The sequence below is a fragment of the Phragmites australis genome, chromosome 9 (assembly GCF_958298935.1).
Source record: "Phragmites australis chromosome 9, lpPhrAust1.1, whole genome shotgun sequence".
In the NCBI taxonomy this organism is placed as follows: Eukaryota; Viridiplantae; Streptophyta; class Magnoliopsida; order Poales; family Poaceae; genus Phragmites; species Phragmites australis.
The window spans coordinates 5,489,937-5,512,011 of record NC_084929.1 but is presented as its reverse complement, the minus strand read 5'-3'; the positions used below and the strand labels follow the sequence as shown (position 1 = coordinate 5,512,011).

At 43.9% G+C, this 22,075-nt stretch overlaps 1 protein-coding gene across 1 annotated transcript; it reads right to left on the bottom strand.

Moving 5' to 3' along the window:
• Positions 1-20,219: 20,219 nt before the first annotated feature.
• On the bottom strand, positions 20,220-22,075 carry LOC133929717 (tryptophan aminotransferase-related protein 1-like). Its single transcript, XM_062376501.1, has 5 exons — positions 21,852-22,075; positions 21,372-21,675; positions 20,906-21,183; positions 20,497-20,798; positions 20,220-20,404 (listed from the first exon to the last, which is right to left on the bottom strand). The coding sequence occupies exons 1-5, from the start codon at positions 22,073-22,075 to the stop codon at positions 20,220-20,222; spliced, it is 1,293 nt and encodes a 430-aa protein (XP_062232485.1).

Below are 22,075 nucleotides of genomic sequence, written 5' to 3'. Positions count from 1 at the left end.
GGCCCTCTCCTGTTTCATTTCCTTCTCTGCTTCGCGTGCTTCAGCCACAACGCGCTCCTTTGTTGCTTTCCTCATACGTTTATTTTCCTGATGCTTGAGTCGTAGTTTCTCTTACTGTTGCTCGTGCTGCCGGCGTTTGTAAGCTTTCCTTCACCGCATCTCCATATCAACCCACCGCTTCTGATGCTCATTTTGCTCCATGTACAACGATTCCATAAAGTCATATATAGGTGAAGAAGACTGAACAAATGAAACAAGATGAGAGATTAGTAAGATAGTGCATGAAATCATATGTAAAGTGTCACAGGAGTGATCTATATCGCTATACCGGTGGGTACTCATATGGTCCGTGTTGAGGCGGGTCATACTGGTAGTTGACACACACGAAGAAGCGTCTGCCATAGGTGTAGGGGATGTCTTGAGACTCACGAAGCCTACAAGGGTCGTCACAGAAGCACATCGGCGGTTTGATCCCCTAGGGGATGAAAATCCCCTAATATTTCTTGGGTGAATTTGGTAGAGCTGAGGAAGACATTGTAGTTGAGAGAGTTGAGAAATAAGTGGTCTATCCATGATTGAGGATGAGGTTATTTATGGTGGCTAGGGGCTGGTGCATGGATTGAGTGCATAAGCATGGCTAGGGGCTGGAGCATGAGAGTATCGTGCATATGGAGTGGTTCCTTTTACATTATGCAGGAACAATCTCAAATAATGATCAATGATATAAGGGCTCGTGTTTCATCGCCAATTTTGTGAGGTAAAAAATATTAGTAGCATAACGACCGGTGATAATTCATTCGAGTATGGTTACATAACACAGTTGTGTTCAGATGGTCGAGATAGAGGTGCCTTTTATTGGTGAAGGGCATCGGATACTCTGTTAAGCTCATCGTTGTGCGTCATGGTAGGGAAAAACCTGTGCATAATTCAATGCTACATTGCGATGAGGTGATGGGTCATTGTAGTTCGATAATAGGTCGGTGCAGTTTAGCGAATAAACTTTTCAGTGCTACCCTTATAGGCCGGTGCAGTCTAGCCGGTATGCTTTTCAATGCTGCCACATCTATTCGCTACCTCTGGGACTTCTTGTATATAAACAAAATTCAATTGATTCTCTACTCACACATCTCGTGACCTCGAATTGTAGCGTATCCTCATCATCTCAATGGCCCTATCGATCCACCATCTCCACACCCTTATTTAGATGTCTATGGTAGAGATTACTACAAAGCCACTATTCTCTTCCTTGCTAGTTTTGGCCACCATATCGGCATGGAGATGACACTGTAGTCCAAGTTTATGAGTATTTCGGTGATGCATGGCATTGATTCTTATGTTGTCCACATTTCAGAGTATGAACAAATAATATTCACTTTCTTTCCTATTTTCTAAACACCATTTACTTACCTCATCTATCATTTTTTCCAGATGGATGATTGTGGGTTTCAGTACTGGATTGACCCACGGGTAGAACCACACATTCAAGAATAAATCTGTCACTTGCACGTCGTTATCGAGAAACTATACGAACAATTGCATCAAGAGAGAGCCAACAGCATTAGAAGGCGCTATATCCTGCCTCGTATGCCAAGTCGGAGGAACAACTTGGAGTAATATGGATATGTTCTAGCGGTTGGATGTATTGTCTTAGCCTTAAGTAATATTTTCTTGTACTGTGTTGTTTGTAATTAATTAAATTGTACACTGTCATGTAACATTGTATTTTGTTTGCACGCGTAATAGTAGTAGGGTTCATAATGCGAAGGGTTTTGATTTAGAAAGTTGCAAGTGAACGATTTATTGCCTGAAAGGACGACACATAGATACATTCAAAAGCAGATAAGATTGCACGATACTACGCTTTGGGATGGAACAAGAACACAGGTAATAAAAGTATGGCCGATAACATAGTACTAACATAAACATCCTACATGATATGATAACCACATAATAGAAATAACATAAAAGTATCCAAGTACAGTGTAATGGCGCAGTCAAGGGGCTAATAAAAAGTTAAACAAATTACTTTTATTAAGCATAAAAGCAACACAGACTACTCCTTACCCCTACCCTCACCCCTACCATGGGCCCTACCTCTGGCATGCTTTCGCCTCCGTGGTGACGTTGGAACGTCTACCTCCTCCACCTCTCGAGGATGCTCGTATGCGGAAGGTGTGTACCAATCGGGCTCGTGGCGCTCACATCTGGGCAATTGGTGGTGACCGTAGGCGCCTTTCGCCTCCTGCTGTGTAGCCTGAGTGGGTGGAGGTGCACAGTACAACTGAGAGAGGCCCATCACTTCGGAGGACCCTCTGTAGTCAAAGAACGGGTCTCCGCTGGAGTGCAAAGAACTCTCAAAAACCTGTGCGATCGTCTTCATGTGGATTGTACCTACATTATATCGTGCAGAAACATGTGAGTATTGCCACATAATGCGTAATAAATCAAACATTGTGAAATAAAGAGTAGGCACATACCAGGCGTAGGAATACACACATGGGTGCCAAAAGCAGAGCCTCCTAGCTGGTCAGGTCGCATAGGCTAAGGACTATCGTAGCCATGGCCGATCCACTCAGAGCCTCTTGCCTGATCAGGGCACGGAGGCTGAGTACTACCCTCCCGCCTCAACGATTGCAACAAGAGAGAGTCCACACAGCCCTCTAATGACCTAATTGTAAACCTCTGCTCTGTTGGTAGTTATGATGCCATACCTACCAAAATGAATCAAAACAATTATTCATCAATTTTCGAACATAGTAGTTCGTACTACACATCAAAATAACTTACGAACAACACTTACCTAGCTCCTCTGATGTCGTAGAGCAAGGACCACTTCTCCTCTGGCTCTGCCTCAATCCAGTGTGAGAAACATTTGATGTTTCTTGTCGACCTTCTTCTCACATTTGGAGCGTCAATGCCTGCTCCAAGAGGCAGCAGCGTCTATGGTACAGTGCATGATCAATAGGCGGATTCTTCCTCTCTTGGACGTGCGTCCTTGTGCACTTATCCAATTCATTCCACAAAGAATCAAACTTGTGACTTTGATTCTAACTGTACAACCTCTTAAACATATCCATTAGTGCATTGTTCTTGAATGGCTTATAGAAATTTGTTCCCATGTGACGCATACACCACCGGTTCTGCAGGTCAGGCCATGAGAACGGCTCACTTGAATCCTCTGGTAGTATCTTTATAGCAGATAAGATCTCAGCATGCCAGTTGTATATAATGCAAACATTAGGTCGATCATTGACAAACCCAGCCTTAAGATGCCTAAAAAAATAGAGCCAGCTCAACCTGCTCTCATCCTCCACAAACGCAAATGCTAAAGGAAGTATCTGGCTATTCGCACCAATACCAATTGCAGTAAGAATCTGACCTTTGTACTTTTAAGTCAAGAATGTGTCATCCACACAAAGCAAATGATGACAATGCTGGAAGGACTGCATACACTGGCCCAAAGAAAAGAAAGCACGTCAGAAAATCCTGGAATGGTTTTCATCAATTTTAGTCTCCTTGAAAGTGGTGTATGTGCCAGGGTTCATTTCCTTCAGAATTTCAAGGACACGAGGAAGGTAGCAATAAGAAGCCTCATAAGTACCCCAACACTTCTCCAAGGCTTTTTACTTTGCACGCTAAGCCTTTTGATAAGTAATGTGAAAGTGCATCTAGGCCCCCTAAGTGGGTTTTGGCTTATTGATGACAAAACGATTAAGGGACTAATATGTTTATTGAAGCTATGAACAGGTTTTAGTCTCATTTATGAAGACACACGACGATTGACGTCCCTCGAAAAGAAAAGAGAAGCGGTTTGTAGTACTCAATAGGATTTAATTTGTTTTATCTTTGAAATTGAGTCTATGAAAGCCGTACTATCAAGAGGGATGCAATTGTTAGCTTTGATAGTGTCTCAATGCTCAAAGTAACATATTAAAACTAATAGTTGAGAGACATATTCACCCACGGACACCGAGAAAAATAGGCAGAATGTGCTGAGTCCGGAGTCTTCGGTGTTCACCGGATACTCTGGTACTCAGTGTTTTAGGCCGGAGTCTCTGAGAGAGACTCCGCCAGAGAGTCTCGGTTTTGAATTATTTTTAATTGTCCGGAGTCTCCGGTGTTCACCGGATACTCCGGTAGTTGGTGAATTTTGGCCGGAGTCTCCGAGAAAGTCTCCGGCAGAGGCTCTCGGTTAAGCCTTTAATTTTAAAAAGATCGGAGTCTCCGGTGTTCACCGGATACTCCGGGTAGATGAGTTTTTGGCCGGAGTCTCCAAGAGAGACTCCGCCAGAGAATCTCGGTTAGCATTTAATTTAAATGACCGGAGTCTCCGGTGTTCACCGGATACTCCGGTACCTGGAGAGGCCGGAGAGTCCGGTAAGTCTCTGAACAGTTTCTTCGTGGTGACCAAGTCCTACCCGGAGACTCCGGTGTTCACCGGATACTCCGGGCAGTCAACAGAACCGTAACGGCTAGTTTTGACACCGTTCTGAGCCCGTTTTGGATTTCAGGCCGGAGACTTTGGTGTTCACCGGATACTCCGGGGTAGGTGAGTCAGAATAGTAACGGTTAGTTTTTTAGGGTTAGCTATATATACCCCCACACCCCTAGCATTTATTGCTTGTTGTTGCTGCTGAGTTCCACTTTGAAAAAGCTTTCTAAGAGCATACAAGAGCCCTCCAAACATTTCTAGTGCTTAGTTTTGCACCAAATTTGAGAGATTGTGTTTGGAAGTGAAATTGAGTTGTTGAGCATTGAGTTCGTCATCAAGCACACATTTGTGATCGTTTCTCTTGGAGCCTCGTGCTCCTAGACGGCAAGACGTCGCCCGTAGAGCACCCAACCATTGTGGAGTGCCATGGGAAGTTTGTAATCGCCATCAACTTGAGTAAGAAAATCTAGCTTGATCTTTGTGGTCGCTGTTAGAAAATTAGCCATGAGCGGAAGCAACGGATGGATATACCAAGATGATGCACACGATCACAGATGACACTAGAGGCACGATATTTGTTAACGAGGTTCAGCCAAAGTCTACATCCCGGGGCATGACTATGGGCGCTCCTCCCCAACTAGCAACACCGGTCGCTTCCCGAGGTTCCCGCAGACTTGCTACCCCCTTGCGAACCTGTCGCTATGTGGTCATGGTTACAAACAGCGGCCCTGCTCTTAAATTTATAAGGAGGCCAGGATACAACAATCCTACTAGGATTACACTAGAATCCTACTAGGATTCCACCACGTATCGCTAATACAACTCAAATCCTTATACGTAACTAACTCCGTACAATTATTCGACACATATCCAACAAACTCCACCTTGACGAATAATTTGCCACCTTGAAGTCGTCATGCACGAACCTCCATGTACACCGGACTTGAGTTGTCGCATTTGCCGCTCAACAAGAGCTGCCCGATGAGTTTTACTCAGACTCACTGTCTTCTAGAGATACTGCTATCTCTGCAACTTCATACACCATGACTTTCGCCACCGCTGTCGCTGCTCCACCTTGAGCAAACAACAGCCGCTCCGATCTAGATTGACCGCACGTCAATCAGACCGTGAGTCGAAGCTGCCGCCTTGTCCGCGACGTCTTCCAGTCGCACCGTTGAACCTAGCCGTCACGTCTGACCGACCCCTATCGAACAGCAGCCACCAGCCGCTATCAACCCGATCTCCACGTCTGGACGGATCCCTATTGATGCAGCCCATCGGATGGTTCAAGCCGCCGCGCTCGAAGTGTCCGAATCCACCGACCGAATCATCGATCACCGCCATGCTCCACCTTGTGTCGTCCTTCCCCGGACCCGTGCAAGCCTTGCGCGGTGTGGAACATATCCTCGTGTCTTCCATTGATCTTTCTTCATAGCTCTGGTACCACTTGTTAGGATTTTAGCAGAAGCATCACTAGGATCATTAAGCCAAGCACAAGATCAACACACAAGACACGATGTTTTTTAACGAGGTTCAGCCAAAGTCTACATCCCGGGGCATGACTACGGGCGCTCCTCCCCAACTAGCAACACCGGCCGCTTCCCGGGGTTCCCGCAGACTTGCTGCCCCCTTGCGAACTTGTCGCTATGTGGTCATGGTTACAAACAGCGGCCCTCCTCTTATATTTATAAGGAGGTCAGGATACAGCAATCCTACTAGGATTACACTAGAATCCTATTAGGATTCCACCACATACCGCTAATACAACTCAAATCCTTATACGTAACTAACTCCGTACAATTATTCGACACATATCCAACAGTCGCTAGAAGAGGATAGGGCTGGAAAAGACCCGGCTCTTTGTGAGCTCCTCAACGGAGACGTAGGCACTTCTTTGTGAGGTGGCCGAACTCCGGGATAAATTCTTGTCTCATCATTTGTGCAAGTTTTACTAGTTGTTGTAGTTTTGGGATTTTTCCCAAATTCTAGTATTTGTGAGAATCTTACTGCTAGCTATTGTTGTTTAAGCATTTTACTCATAATAGAACTAGTGTTATCTTTTAGTCTCTAGTAATACTTGCTTAGATTCATTTATTTTTGAAATCATGTATAGCCTAGATATTCCGGACTAGACCGGATACTCCGGACAGACCGGAGTATCTGACCTTCACCGGAGTATCCGGCATCTGTTTAATCCGCTGCTAAGTTTTAATTTTCAGAAATGCCTATTCACCCCCCCCCCCTCTAGGCAACCTTAAGTACATTCATAATGTCATATTTGAACTGTCGTAATATTGATCGTTGGATGAACGAGCATTTCATATCCTGCTTCTGAATAATCTCAATGAATAATTCATTTACAACTTGTGCAATAGTGAGGTTACGGTGCTTACGACTTACGTTTTCCAGCTTACAATTGTGTTCAACCACTCTAGAGGATACCCAATGGGTTGAATGCTTCAGCTTGTATGCACTTCACACTGTACTTTTCTAGGGTCAATATAGCAACTCAAACCTCTCTATGTGATGTCACTGCCCATTGTGCCACTTCATCCTTCATTTCAGACCGATTGGGGAAGGCCTGATTCAGGTGAACCATAATTGATCCATACTCCCAAGAAGAATCATTGTTTTCCATAACTTGCATCTTCGCTTTCTTATACAAGTCCCATTGATCTGGGATGGCAGTTTTAGAGGACTCAACATCATCATCATCGTCGTCATCATCATCATCCTCCACATTTGCATAATGCAATAAAGATTCTTCCTTGTGTTCCGCGTTACCATCCACATTCTCAAGATCAACAATAAATCCTTCAATTTTCTCCCCTGCATCAGTTTGACCCTCAACCTCTGCCGCCTGCCTATGCACAAAAACCTCTACCTTAGCCGTATGCCGTTGCACAACTTCTTCCCTCGACCCTGCATGTTCCTGCCTATCCTCTTCTTTTGTAGGTGTCGCTGCACTGCTACCATCATACACTTCTCTTTGACAAGCCTGCACCAGTATATTAAACTCAACCCCACGACGCCTGCACCACTCCAACCATTTCAACCACTTGTCCGTCCGATACACCGGTTTCAACTCCCAACAAACTGGATCTAACGTACGCGTCCACACACAATGCACAGTAACAGAATAAATGTTAGGGTCCAACTGAAAATATTGGGTGAACCGCATTCTCGTTTCCTTCATCCTTGTACTCTAAGGGTTTGGGTGCTCAATGATAGTAAACGGAAAATTGCTCTAATGAACACCCAATGGACCATTACAGATTTGACCATTTCTGTAGAAAACTCTAAGATTTATAGTGTTTGATATAATTGTGACCTAGATAAATATATCGAATAAATTATCAAGCTAATTTCATGTGATTAACTTCAAATGTAGCAAACAATAACTATATTTCTCTAAATTGCTTAATCTAACACTCATTTTCAAATTTTGTGAACCCTACATGTACCCTAATGTAATTCCTCGTAACCTAAAATGTAAATAATTCCTTGTACATCTCTAATTAAAATGTCAATAATTCCTTGTACATCTCTAATTAAACTTACATAGTCTGTAAGAACAGCTTCCTAAAATTACGTAAATCTAAAACATTATTACAAAGACAAAAATTACCTACAAAATATTTACTTTGCTCTAAGACATATAGTGCTCAAAACACATGTGACATGACATAATTTTCAGCAAAATATAATTGTTCTCAGCCTAAATAAAAAATTGTATCATGTAGGATTATAGCAGTACAAATATTATAACATTACATAATTTACTGTATATTCAAAAACTGTATAAAACATAACTAAACTTAGAACAAATATCTCAAATAAAATTATACGTGATATCTGTCTAATATGTATAATATACAACAAATACCTCAAATTAAATTGCTCATCTATGATACCATTACTAAATCTATAATTAATTTCTCCACTCGTATATCCTAAAGTAAATATTGCATACGTATAATAATTACAACCAAATTTTTATTATTTCTATGGACATCTACAACTACCAAATACCTCAAATTAAATTGTACACATATGATAACATTACAAAATCTATATTTTATTTCCTGACTCATTTATCCTATAGTAAATATTGCATCCGTTTAATGATTTTAACCTAATATTAATTATTTCTAAAAACATCTACAACTACCATATACTTCAAATTAAATTCAACATGTACGAAAATATTATTAAATCTATAATTTATTTTCATACTCATTAATTATTTCTACCAATAGCTACAACAACCAAATATCTAATTATAACAAAAAATAATATTAACAAAAATACATAATTTTTTTACCTTATTCCCCTTCTTCCTCCTTTTCTTCTTCCTCCTTCTACTTCTCTCCTGATTCCTCCTCCTCCCTCTCCCTCCCTCCTCCTCCCTCGTTCTTTTTCCTCTTCTTTCTCCTTCCTCATCTCCTTCTTCTTCCTCGCTTTACTTCTCTCACTCTCCTGAACCAAGCGCTCTGCCGAAATCATAAATGGCACCGAGGGGAGGAGGGGCTGCATGGCCAGGATAGGGCCGGCAGTTTTTGCGCCCCCAAGACGAAAAAACCTGCCACGTGTCAGGTATTTTGCACCCCTAGACCATGACTACTGATATGTCAGTAGTTTTTGAGCTTCCAGCCCGTGACAATGACTTTTTCACGACATGTTGGTGCGAAATCCTGCTCCCTATGCACATGTGGGAATTTCACATGTGTTTTCATTTTTTCAAGATGCGAAAACTCTTTTTTCACATCCTGAAGACGCGAAAATCTCTTTCTCGCGGTAACATAATGCGTATAGGTATTTTTTTTTTTTATAATTTTCATAATTTTTGTATTATTTTTGAAATTTACGTATAAACTAATAATATTTAAAAAAATTTGTGTTCACTTGGCTTCTGGGACCCTGTTGAGTCGCTGATGTTCACGTGTTCTGCGTTGTGCCCGCGTACTTGCCGCATGCTGCTATCACGAGTGGTTGCCGACATGCCGCTGGTGGGTGAAAGCAAATTCTATAGGACCATGTCTTATGAAAGACTCTCTCCCCTGTGATGACACGTGTCCACCCTCTCTCTCCTCTTCAGCCCAGTCATTGGATCACGAGATGAATGGTATGTATGAGATCTCACGAGAGTCTTTCTGGACAACATCCTATAGAATTTGCTTCCCTGGTGGACGGCTTTTTGTCTGACAATGTTGGCATTGACAATGCCTAGGCTGAGTTCTTCGTTCGGCTTCCTATTGTAAAGCATCCAAAAGCTCAAAACATTTGTAGCGTCGTGTGGTCTAGTGTTGCACCAGAGCTACATTGTGATGGTGCTTGTCAGACCTGTTTTCAGGTTCCGGTATCTCATGTACTACCTGATACGCACATATTACAATATAATAATAATATCATAGTCATAATTTAGATAAAATATTTTATCTGATTAAAACTATATATTGGTCTTGTGGCTTAAGATTCTTTACATCCATAGTCGATCGTTCAATCGAATGAGAACTCGACAGCGAAAAACACATTAAAATCTAATGCCACATTCAACTTAGGTGTGTACATAGCCTTAATCTCCTATGCTTCGCTGTCATATTTAAAGTCAAGCTCTAGCTTCTCATCTAAATTCAACATGCAAGTTTGAGTACGGAAGATACTTAGCAAACCCTAACACTACTCAAAAGATTTGATATATGCTTAGGGATAAAAATCAAGTACAAGGTCATAGGGTTTTAGTTTTAAGCAGCAAGCAAATTTTAAATGTAGTGTAATTAGGTATAACCCACAATTTAAAATCATTGCATAAGAGTCAGATTTAGTCATTAATTATGGTTGTTGACCCTAGCAGAGATAAGATCTATCCTTCCAGTTCCCAAGTTTTAACCTAGTTAACAGGGCACTAGTTCAACGACTGCACACCGGCGTATATAAAAAATAGGGGCACTTAGCCCACTAAACGGGCATGTAGTCCACTTACGCATCAAGGAGTACTCACACCTTAAAGGTAGTCATTTGAGACCAAACCATAGTGGTGTCTTTGACCGTGGACATGACTATCTGGATAGGTTTACACTCTATAAAGGTTGTACACTTTATTCATATGATATGCTTTGCAACCAACCATCGTGGGTGGTGGAGCGGGCATAACGAGATCTCGTACCCACCGAGTATCGCAACGATTCCACCCACGGGACATATCACCAGAGGCTTGTGATAAACTTGGCTCACTTAGAGTCTCACCCGGATCACATGACTTCACTTAGTTTGTCCGAGTCTTCTCCTGGCTCTCGTTGCTATTGGCAACCTCCAAGTGGATATCAGGTTCAACTAGTGGGGTGTGAGGTCAAGTCATGGCACAAATAAGGCATATGGTTGTACGGTGGTCACTAGGTGAGATGTCACAACGAACCGGTCCTTATACGACCGAGGCAAGTGTCTCCTAGTAGGAACATCACACGGGTGAACCTGCCCTAAGGTAGCCCCATCTCTGTGGGACACCTTACACACCCCCGCCAAAACATTTTCCCCCCACACAGGTTCTGTTAACACCAACCCACCTATTTTTACCCACACACGCTCACCATCAATTACCAACCATAGTGAAGAAGCTTGTGGAGGGGTCCACCGAGATAAGAAGAAGAAGAAAGCAATGAACCTCTCAAACAAGACCTCCGACATCTACACCAAGCCCAACTACAAGAACAAGATCAAAAGCAACCACTACAAGATCAAGAAAAAGAAAAATGGCAAGGTGGTTGCACAAATGGTTGGGAGAAAGGACCGGGGGTGGAACCAACCCATTTGGGTGCCCAATAAAATCATTACCAATATGAAGGGGCCCAATCTATTTAGATTCCAAAGAAGACTTGGCTCACAAGATAAAGTGAAGGTTCAATCGAAAAAGTCAAGTACATAGGATTGGGCGCTTTGATGAAGATCATGATCATCATATACACAAATCCCCATCTAAAGATAAAGAGGTAAATGGTAACTAGACTTTAGTTTATTTCTTTTTTCATCTAGCACATTTGTCTTGTCTAGGATTGCATGTGAATATTTTAATTTATTGCAATGCCTAGTGTAGATTTTCATATGGTAGGTTACTTGTACTTGTCTCTAACCTATGAGCAACCTACATGGTTTATTTTTTGTAGGTTCTTTTCATGGTATTTTTACAATTGATTTCTTTTATGTGCCATGAATCGATCTATAGGGTAACCTTCCCATTGTTATTAATAACAAGTGTATATGTCTCGCAAGTATTCAAAATTTATATGCACATATTTAGGAGAAGTATATCCGATGGATTGTGATTTTGAGACTAACATGTATCTTTTATAGTCTCATGGAGAAATCAACACGTCCCCGGATGTATGCAATACTTAAATGCTTCAATTGGTATCATTGTCAATTCATTTATACTTTTAAGCTACCTTCATGCATGATATGATTTAAACTTCCTACCTCTACTTATTGTCTAGATGTGCATATATTACTATATTCCTACAAGTGGTATTCACAAGTGAGTCTCATTATATGTATGCACATATAAAGGGGTAGTTTAGATTATATCATGTGAGTTTCATGAATTATGATCCCTGTTCGTTCTTTTTAATTGATATCAATACCTCCTATCCTCACAATTGGTATCATGAATTATTTTCTTGCAATTGGTATCATTTCATTGGATCATGATTTATGAAGCTCTCTCCCATGTGCTCTAACATTTTTCCTTGAGTTCAACATATATTTGTAGTCCTTTTAAGATTATTAACAAAGGGGGAGAAGTTTCGTGACCAAAGCAAGAAGCAAGATACAAGATGTCTAGGAATGTCGAAATTAACAAAGGGGAGAAGAAAAATATACAAGAAGCAACATGAGGTATCTAGGTTGATAAAGAGGGAAAAGCTCTTGCATAAGTTGATCAAGGGAGATAGTGACAATAGAGAAAGGGGGAGCCACAATAAAGGGGGACTAAATGGTAAGAATATGCATCCAAGCAATATGGTAAGGCTTTGTGCTCTTTACGATTGGTACATTTATTATTCGCCACTTGCTTTGGTTGTGTTATCATTAATCACCAAAAAGGGGGAGATTATAGCGAAAATGACCCTATTAGGTCATAATTGTGATTTTGTTGATTAATGACAACATAGTCATTGGGACTAACATGCTTGTCAAGAATATATGTTAGTAGGTCTCATGGATATAATACATCAAGAAGCCACCGTAGTTGGGACTAAGTTTGATTGAATTGAAGAAGTCCTAGGTGAATTGACCTTACCGGATAGTCTGGTGCAATAGAGTTTGCACTCATTGGAGCATTATGCATAGAGGCTAATAGCCTCACCGGATAGTCTCGTACTCTGTGTGTAAGACCCCGGACTCGGGATCTCCTATACCTCCTGTATCATTCCCTGAATCAAGTAGCTAATACGCACAGTATAACAGTAGTAGTATCACAGTCAAACTCCGTTCATAAGTATTACGCTTCAGAGCATAAAAGGTTTATAAACCAAACTGTATATTACAAACCTGACCGAGAGGCCAATAAGCATAGCGGAAAGCAAAAGCCCAAGCCACAGGCGCTTAGGGTGCGAACACGACCTTTTTAAGACTACTCTTCATCTTCGGCTTCACCTCCGGCGAAGTTGGCATCGGCTTCCTCATCTGAATGACAGCAAGAATGAGTACGGAAGATACTCAGCAAGCACTATACTACTTCAAGGTGTTGATAGAAGTATAAAGGGGTTATTCAAGGATAAAGCTTTACGGCTTAGACTTAAGCATAAAGCAGTTTATGCAGGTATCCAATTGTATCAACTATGATTAACTTCAAAACATTTTAAGTACTTCAAAGCCAGGTAACAAGCTATATTTGGGGGGGGGGGGGGGTTGGTCCTGGGAGGGGCCACACCACACTCTGCAGTCCCTTTTGTCATATCTGGTGTACCTCTAGTACCACACAGATCCTGGCGGATTGAGCCAGCAACCTCATCACACTGACATCTAGTCCACACACTCACTCATCAAGACACACGCACCCGGAGTCTAGACAATAAGGTTCTATCTTCGCATGTCCATAACCGTAGACACAGCTATTCAAATAGATTTACACTCTGCAGAGGTTGTACAACTTTACCCACGCGATATGCTCAGCCTCCATCTATAGCCAGCGGAGGAGCGAATGATACCGAGACCCTTCAAACACTTTTCCTGTCGAGCTTTTCCACGAGACACGCCAAGTACCAGAGCTGCATGTTCTAAAGGCCAGCTTCCCTTTTTAAGCCTAGACCGGTTCCTAAAACCTCCAAACAGTGGGACAGATAGACTCTTTGTTGCTCGCTGCTCTCAGCCTCCTAGTATGATGCCCAACCCAGTCTAGTGAAGGAGAGGTCATGTCCTGCCCATTCAGGATGCATGGTTGCACAGGGGTTGCTAAGGCATGGCTGCGAAATGACTCGGTCCTTAAACGGCCAGGGCAGGTATCTTCCGACAATGAATACCACAAAGGCAACTCAAGCCCCCAAGAGCATCCACATCCAGAGTACTACTCCACCTACCACCGCCAAAACAGTTTTCACCCATTTTTACACGTCACCCTCCACATCCCACACGACACCAAGGATTTCAACACCATCACGGTATTTGCAACCATCAAGGATTCATGGTATATGAGTTGTCATTAATACAGTAAATCTTATCTCCGAGGAGAGGTGTTTTAAAAGCGACGTCTCCGAGGAGACGTATTCAATCCTAAGCACGGTAGATATCAAGACATCGTCTGTCATTAATATAGATAATAACAGATAATCCTAGGGTGATATGTATTTTGGATGATAACATTATGGCATAGTAAGTGTTTAATAGGATTAGCTACCATAAGCAGTTGTAAAAGCGCAATACATAGCACATGCGATATAAGTCCAGTTTTAAGTTGAGCATGAAGATTATTTGAAAACATAGGTTCAATATGATCAAGGAGATAGGACTTGCCTTCTCTGGAGTTTTCTTCGAAGTCTTTATTGTAGTCGGGATCCTCCTCGCTCCTAACACTTGCCACACAACACTCGCAGAACTCGGGTTGCTCTGCAATTATGACTACGATCAATAATGGCAATACTAGAGAAGAATAAAATAACACCAAATAGAAAGCCAAATGAGCCCTAATAGATATCACAATATGATAGATGAGTATATCTTGATTTTAGATGATTTTGGCGAAAAAATCATCAAAATCGGAGCCAGAACGGAGAAGTTATGGCTCACGAAAGATTTAGTCTAAATTAAATCAGAAAATTACCAAATATTACTATTCATGGTGGGGCCCACAGGTGGGACCCACGTGAACAGTGAATGGGGCCCACTGAACAGTAGAATGGTGGGGCGGATGGCTGAGTTGGGCTTAATTTGGGCCTGGATGGGGCTAGGCCCACACAGTGCAAGCCCGCTCGGGTCTTGGACTGGTGGCTAAGGGGCTAAGGAAGCTTGGTCGGCCCACCGACACACGGCCTTTGGCAGTCGGGCCGGCCAAGCAGGCCAGCCGGCCACTGGGTCAAGCCATGGCCTAATCGATCAGGCCGAGTCACGGCCCGAGGCCACTTCAAGCGCGCACGCGAGTGTTGGCGCTGGGCGAGCGGCAGAGGGGAGGGGGAAGTCGGCCGGCGGGGAGAAATCGACGGCGGCGCGCACTGGGAAGCTCGCTGGAGAAGGGTTCCGGCCTACTACACGATACGGCGGACTCGGCTGGGAGATCGTTGACGGCGGCCGTAGCAAGAACGGCGCCAGATCACCGCCGGAGAGGGGCAACGGCGCAGGGAAAAATAGGCAACACCTCCCCTGCACGGGGAGGGGCCAACCTGCAAAGAGAAGAGGCCTAGCGCCTCTAGGCATCATGGCACAATGGCCAGATCACATCATAGAGCAGAAGCACGCCGGCGGCAAGCGTAAGCACGGCGGCGGAGACAAACTCACAACGGCGCACGGCAACAAGCTAAGAGGGGGCTCGAGGGATGCCTACATGCTATCTACATGGACATGAGGGGGGACTTGAAATCTCACCGGCGTCTGGGTCGAAGCAATGGGAAGGCAGCCGGCGACGAGAAGCACTAGCGGCGACAGCGTTAGCTCAGCTCCGTGCGCGAACGGCTCCCATCGGGCTTCCGACGGACAAGCTGTGGCACAGGGACGACGATGGCTCCCCGGTGCTCCTCGGCAACACGTCAACGGTGGGTAGGTGACGACGACAATGGTGACGGCGACAACGTTGTGGCCTGGTGAAAGGGAGAAAGAGGGAGAGAGAGAGAGAGACTAGGGCTCTATTTATAGAGGGGAGAGGGACGGAGAGAGACAGTGCGGCTCACTGGCATCACGCGACATGGGTGGCGAGGTGGCGACCGACGCCCACCCTTTTTCCCGGGGCATGGGCTGCCTGCGCTGGCCAAGCGTCGGAGTGGGCGTGGGCTGGAAGTCGCACGGTATGGATGCGGAGCATGGGCAGGAGTAGAGAGAGAGGAGGGAGAGAGTGGGAGAAGTGGAGGCCGGTCGGGGCGCGCAGGGTATTTCTCGGAGAGGGGAAACGGCAGCCGACGAAGGGCGCGTCGTGCTGGAGGGAAGAGAAAGGAGGAGAGGTGCAAGTGCTCGCGGGATTGGCGACACGTGGACTACCGAGGCTCACGCGCGGACGCGGGCGAGCGCGCGTGGGTGCGACCGGGCCGCCAGCATGGTGAATGGGCCGATGCGCGCGGCGGAAGAAGGAAGGAGGCCGACTGTTGGGCTGGCCGAGAGAGAAGAAAGGGGAGAAGGAAACCGGCCCGGGTGAAGAAAAGGGAAAAAGGAAAGGAGAAGGAGAAGAATAAAGAATAAAGGATTTTGGAATAATTCAAATTGGAGAATTTGAATTTGGTTTTGATTTTTGATTGAGATCAATTCAAATAGACATATTTGAATTAGGCTTTGGACATGGATCTTGAACTTTCCAGGATGATTGGAATCAAGGGATTTGAAATAGAATTGGATTGGAGCTGAATAGAATCTAAGAATAGATTTGAAATTGACAGACATTTAATTTCAAACCTCCACACAAAGAACCATAGAAATCTCAAACTAATGCATATGAACCAACTTAATGCAGAGACTATTTTGAAATTGATTCTGGTGCACTTTGAAATACCTATGCAACTTAGCATAACTCATAAATATAAATGTATATATATACTGGTATATATACATCCACATACCTATTTTCTTAATCTTAGTTAGCTTAATTAATCCCAAAAAGTTTTAATTTGGAGTGAATTTTATAATTAATTGGCATGCTTAAACTCACGATGTTACACTGTATGTTAAACTCACCGGAGCGTTTCTGACAAAGAGAAGACGGCTGAGGACCTCACCGGATAGCCCGGTGATCTGCATTGGATAGCACCGGAGCATTTCTTGCAAAGAAGAATGCAAGTGCAAAGACTGAAGATCATACCACCGAAAGGTCCGGTGCTTGGTTTATGCACACCAGGGTATAGCACCAGAGCATTTCTTGCAGAGGCGACTGCAAGTGCAAAAGAATGAAGATTAACTCACTGGATAGTCTGATGATCACAGAGATGACTGCACCGGAGCATTTTATACAGAGAAGAAGTGGCGCAGTCTGGCTCAAGACAACTCACCAGAAGGTCCAGTGATAGATTGAAGGTGCATCAGAATGTTCGGTGTCCACAGAGGCTTTGAGTGGAGTTCTAACAGCTAGTTTATGAGTTTGTACTCATCGGATGATTCGGTATTAATACTACTATTCTCACCGGATCATTCGGTGTTAACAACTTTTCTAAGTCGTTGGGAAAATAGCTAATTAGCAGGTTTGAGGCTATAAATACCCCTCCACTCAGTCATTTGACGTGTGGCATGTTGTTGGAGTCTAGAGGAAGCTCATACACATTTGAGAAGACATCCAAGCCACCAAAGTGTTTAAAGTGATCATCCAAGGCAATTAAGCACAAGATTAGATAGTGTTTAGTGCTTATAGGCCTAGAGTGAGTTGTAGCTAGGTGTTGCAGCTTGAAGAAAGGATCAAGGAGTGATCCTAACTTGTACCAAGTGGTACGTCGGTGTCTTAGAGTCTTGGTGACTCGCCGGCATCTTAGGCCTTGGTGGCTCAAGCTTGTTGAACCTTCGACTTGGTGTGGAGCAATGGCAAGACACATGTACACGGACGCGGAAACCCTTACCTTGGTGGCTCAAGCTCCGAAATGATCACAGCAGCAAGTAATCGGAAGAGAGGCTAGTGGTGAGACCTTACCTTGGTGGCTTGATGCCTCATCCGGATTGGGATCTTGTCTTTGTGACTTAGTGGCTCAATAGCCGTGACCGGTGCCAACTAGGAGCATATCATTTGTAGAGCTCCAACGTGGATTAGAGGTGGCAATCATATCATCGATACCACGAGATAAAAATTCCTTGTGCCGAGTTTGTCTCTCTACCTTATATGCGTTTCTGCATTTACTTATTTGCAATTTATCTTGCTAGAGTAGGTTGCAATCCTCTTAAGCGGTAGAGTAGACACACTAGATAAATCTAGAGCACATTCAGATAGAAATTGGGATAGATTTATCTTGTGATGTTTTTGGAGTAGAATAGTTTCTAAATGTCCTAATTCACCTCCCTCTTAAGATATCACCGTTCCTCACAGTGGTGCTCACTGAGCTACCAGCAGAGGAGGGTGAGTGGCCAAACGATTGCCAAACGAGGGTGCTAACTGAGCTGCCAGCGGAGGAGGGGTGAACTTAGACATCTATCTACCTCTCTACCTCTTATAGAACTTGCCGAGTACCTTATGTACTCAATCTTGCACTTGTTGAATTCAGATAAAGAATCAAAGAACAACTATGCTGATGATGATGACGAAGAGTAGAAAAATAAAAGCTATATCTGCATCCAAGTTGCTTTTAGGTCTTGGGCTTACCCATGTTTCCGCTATTGTTACATTGAACTCTTTTATTTAGGCCTAAACTTTTTTATATAGTGAACTCTGTGATGTATGTCCTATGTGAGACTTTGATTAAAGTTTTATAATATAATCTATATGTGATTGTGATGCTATTTTATTGGAAATATGTGTATGAACTATTGATACAAGATGCACACTGAAATCTATAATGAGGCCCGACACAGCCTCTACGTGCCCAGATTGGTGGGCTTCGGATCGAGTCCAACTTCATCCCTGGACGATGTGATTATACGGAAGAACTATTTTTATGCCACGGCAAACTGCTTTAATCTTGGTTCTGCGGTCACAAAATGTCTAATCTGGTATATGTCATCCAATGTGGAGAACTTGCCCTTGTTTGTCATTGTGCGTCAACGTTGCTACCTTTTTACGTCACTTTTATTCGAAAATGGTTGTTTGCTCCTGTCTTCTTTCTATATTTGCGTATGGAGACCCTATTGTAACAGTTATGAGAAATAATAAAGAAGTGTCTCCTCCTATACATGTCTCTCTTGTTCTTGTGATTGCAACTATTCGTACGTACGTGCTATGTTGATCATGAGCGAGCTGAGAGGAAGAGATCCAAACCGTTGGTGACCTAATTAGTGAGCTCTGGTGCCAAATCTTTCAGGGTGTTTCTAAAATTCCGATCTTTCCGGAAGCTAGCTTTTGTCCCGTCGCCAAGTTGGATGGTCATTGATGCATAGAAGAGTGGTCAATCTTCTTTCTTGGCGGTGTATATAAAATCTACGTTTGTTTACACCAACCTATGATTTTTCCGGCGATCTCTATTGAATTCCAAAGCCACCAAAGTGTAGAGCACGACTAAAATGTTATAGGCACAATCTAGTTCTTCAAAGTATGCAGAACGCACCAATGTTCCAATTTGATCCAACACTCACCCAAAATCCGACTTCACCAGACTATGCACGCATTGCTCCAAAAAAAAAAGGAAAAAAAAAGACTATGTACACCCACAAGAAGCAAAATCTACGTAGAGTAACAATATGTTTCACAAGAATGCACTAGAACTGCCAAGTAAATATATTATGGAAGCTTCTGGTTTCCATATTAAGCGGTATGATCTTTACACATATCAAAGATTCACTGGCCCCTAAGCACTATAAACAGAGATGTCCATGCATCTTTGCAAGTGTCACCGCTAGGATATATATATATAGGGAAAACAAATTCTACACGTTTCTATTGAACTAAAATTAGTTCCAGTAATCAAAACTTTAGCTAGATAAATTCCAAATGGTGCTGATCCATTGTACCCAGCAGTGATGAATCTTTTTTTTTTTGTAGAAAAGTGCAAACCATTACGCTTGAGTGTTTTGTAGGTCTTCCAATAATTAACCTCATAGCTATATCATTGAGTTTTGTGAGCACGGCGAACTGGTTTCCAAATACGACAATGTTTTTACTATTCTCTTTTTTATTTCTGGTAAGATTTCACCCAACATTCTTTTACTAAATCAACCAAATGTTTACTATTAACTTTTGACCAAATAAAACTACTCCGAGTGACAAAACTTCCCAATCGAAGAATACAACAATACTAATAGCATTATGAATATGCATGTTTGAGATATGTGAAATTAAAGTTTATGCAAGATTGATGCTACCAAAATTCATATAAATAACACAATATTATATGATTACGGTACACGAACAACCAGACAACAGAAAATATAATGATGAATCTCAACTATAACATTCAAAAGAAATAGGCTAACGTTGAAAATGACCGATGCTTTGCATGACTTCATTCCATCGATGAAACATGCATCGATGCCTTCATTTCAAGGAGGCAAGGCGATCCATGAACACGTTGAAAGCTTCGTCGGTGTCGAGCATGCTAACTCTAACAAACCTCCCATCTACTCCAAACTTTGTTCCTCCACGAGTGATTATCTTGTGCTCACGCAGAAAGCCCTCCAAGTCTTTCACACCTTCCTTCTCACAGCGAAGCCATGCAAATGCTACAACCCAAACAAGCAGTATTATAAGATTGTAGATTCCGTTGTTACTTCTTAATTAGGTGAAAGAAGAAAAAACTATATAGGATGCATACGGGGATTGGTTGTGATAGTCTCCTTGACAAAGGTGCAGTAGTTGGAGAGCTCATTGGGAAGTGTAAAGATGTCTGAGGCTGCCACAGCGGCACGAAGCTTGCTCCAACGCTCCATCATTTGCTGCCGGGCGAAATGGAAGAGCCGGCTCGCCTCGCCATCGAGCGATGTCTCATAGCCATCACAAACAGCACCGAGGATCTTGGCGGCGCGGAGTTGCGAATCCTTGGACACACCAATGGTGTTGAGCTCTATGAACTTGATCATCTTTTGGGCCACCTCCCTATCCTTCACCAACGCCCACCTGCGGCCATCCATGCATGCATGCAAGAACCCATCGACATTGATTGGATATAGCTAGCATTTTTCATGTCTACGCCAAAAAAAGAAGATAGCTTTAGTGATTATTACCCTAGCCTCGTGCCAGCATGTCCAGTGCACTTTGAGACGGTGAAGAGCATGATGTCGTGGCCGGCCGCCTCGGTGATGGGTGTGTACTGCGGCCAGTAGTAGGCGAAGTCATGGATGGCCTTCCCGGACTTGGACTCGATGACAGCCTTGCGGATTCCACCATCTGGGTTGTTCGGCGAGCAGACTAGCTCAATGCATGTGTCACCGTCGAATGTGTTTGCGTCGCCGGCCCAGCGGTAGAGACCGGAGTTGAGGAAGTTCGTCACGGCCGGGTACGACTGTGCACGTTCAAGAGTAATTAATCACATTACATTACATCAATCAATCATTCCCATGAGTGTGCGTACATTTTTTTATCAAAGATTACGTTATATAATTAAGTGAACAACGCTTATCTCCCCCAAATTAATCAAAGTACATTTCTGACTATAGATGCCTGAATGATATATCGATCATCAACTCTTACCGAGTAGTAAGGCGCCGGTGAGACGACGCTCATGGGCGCGCCGTCTGTGGCAGGCGAGAGCGCGTAGAGCGCGGCCTGGAAGAGCTGCGTGGATCCTGTCCCGACCAGCACGTGGTATCCGTCGACCACCGCGTTGCCCACGAGGCGGTGGAGGCGGCGCACCTCGCGCTCAAACCCGGGCTCCAGGAACCAGCAGAAGCCGCCGACGTCGGAGAAGTAGCTCATCGTCTGGCACCCCGGGATCACGATCGTGGCACGGTCGCCCGTCTCGCGCCAGAACGCCTCGTACATCGTCGGGTCGCCGCTGATACGGCACGGGCAAGAATAAGCAGCTAGCGCACGTACGTGTACAGTGGCATGCATGGATCGTTCTTGGATCCATGGAGATGGTCTCACGGGTGCATGGACACCCGATCGACAAGATCGCAAGAATAGGTGGAGAGATTGATGCAAGATGGATAAGATATTCATATCACTCACTGGTCGAGGTTGACGACGGAGTCCGGCGTGACCAGCGGCTTGCCTTTGGACGGCTCCACCGTGGCGATCTCCCTGCCACCGCCGCCATCCCCCGATCCGCTCCCGCCGAAGAAGCGCCGGCGGATGTACAGCGCGAGCGCGGCTAGGTTCAGCGCCACGGACGCGACCACCCCGAGCCGCCCGGCGTACCGCACCACCATCCCGCTGCCCTCCTTGCCCGCCAT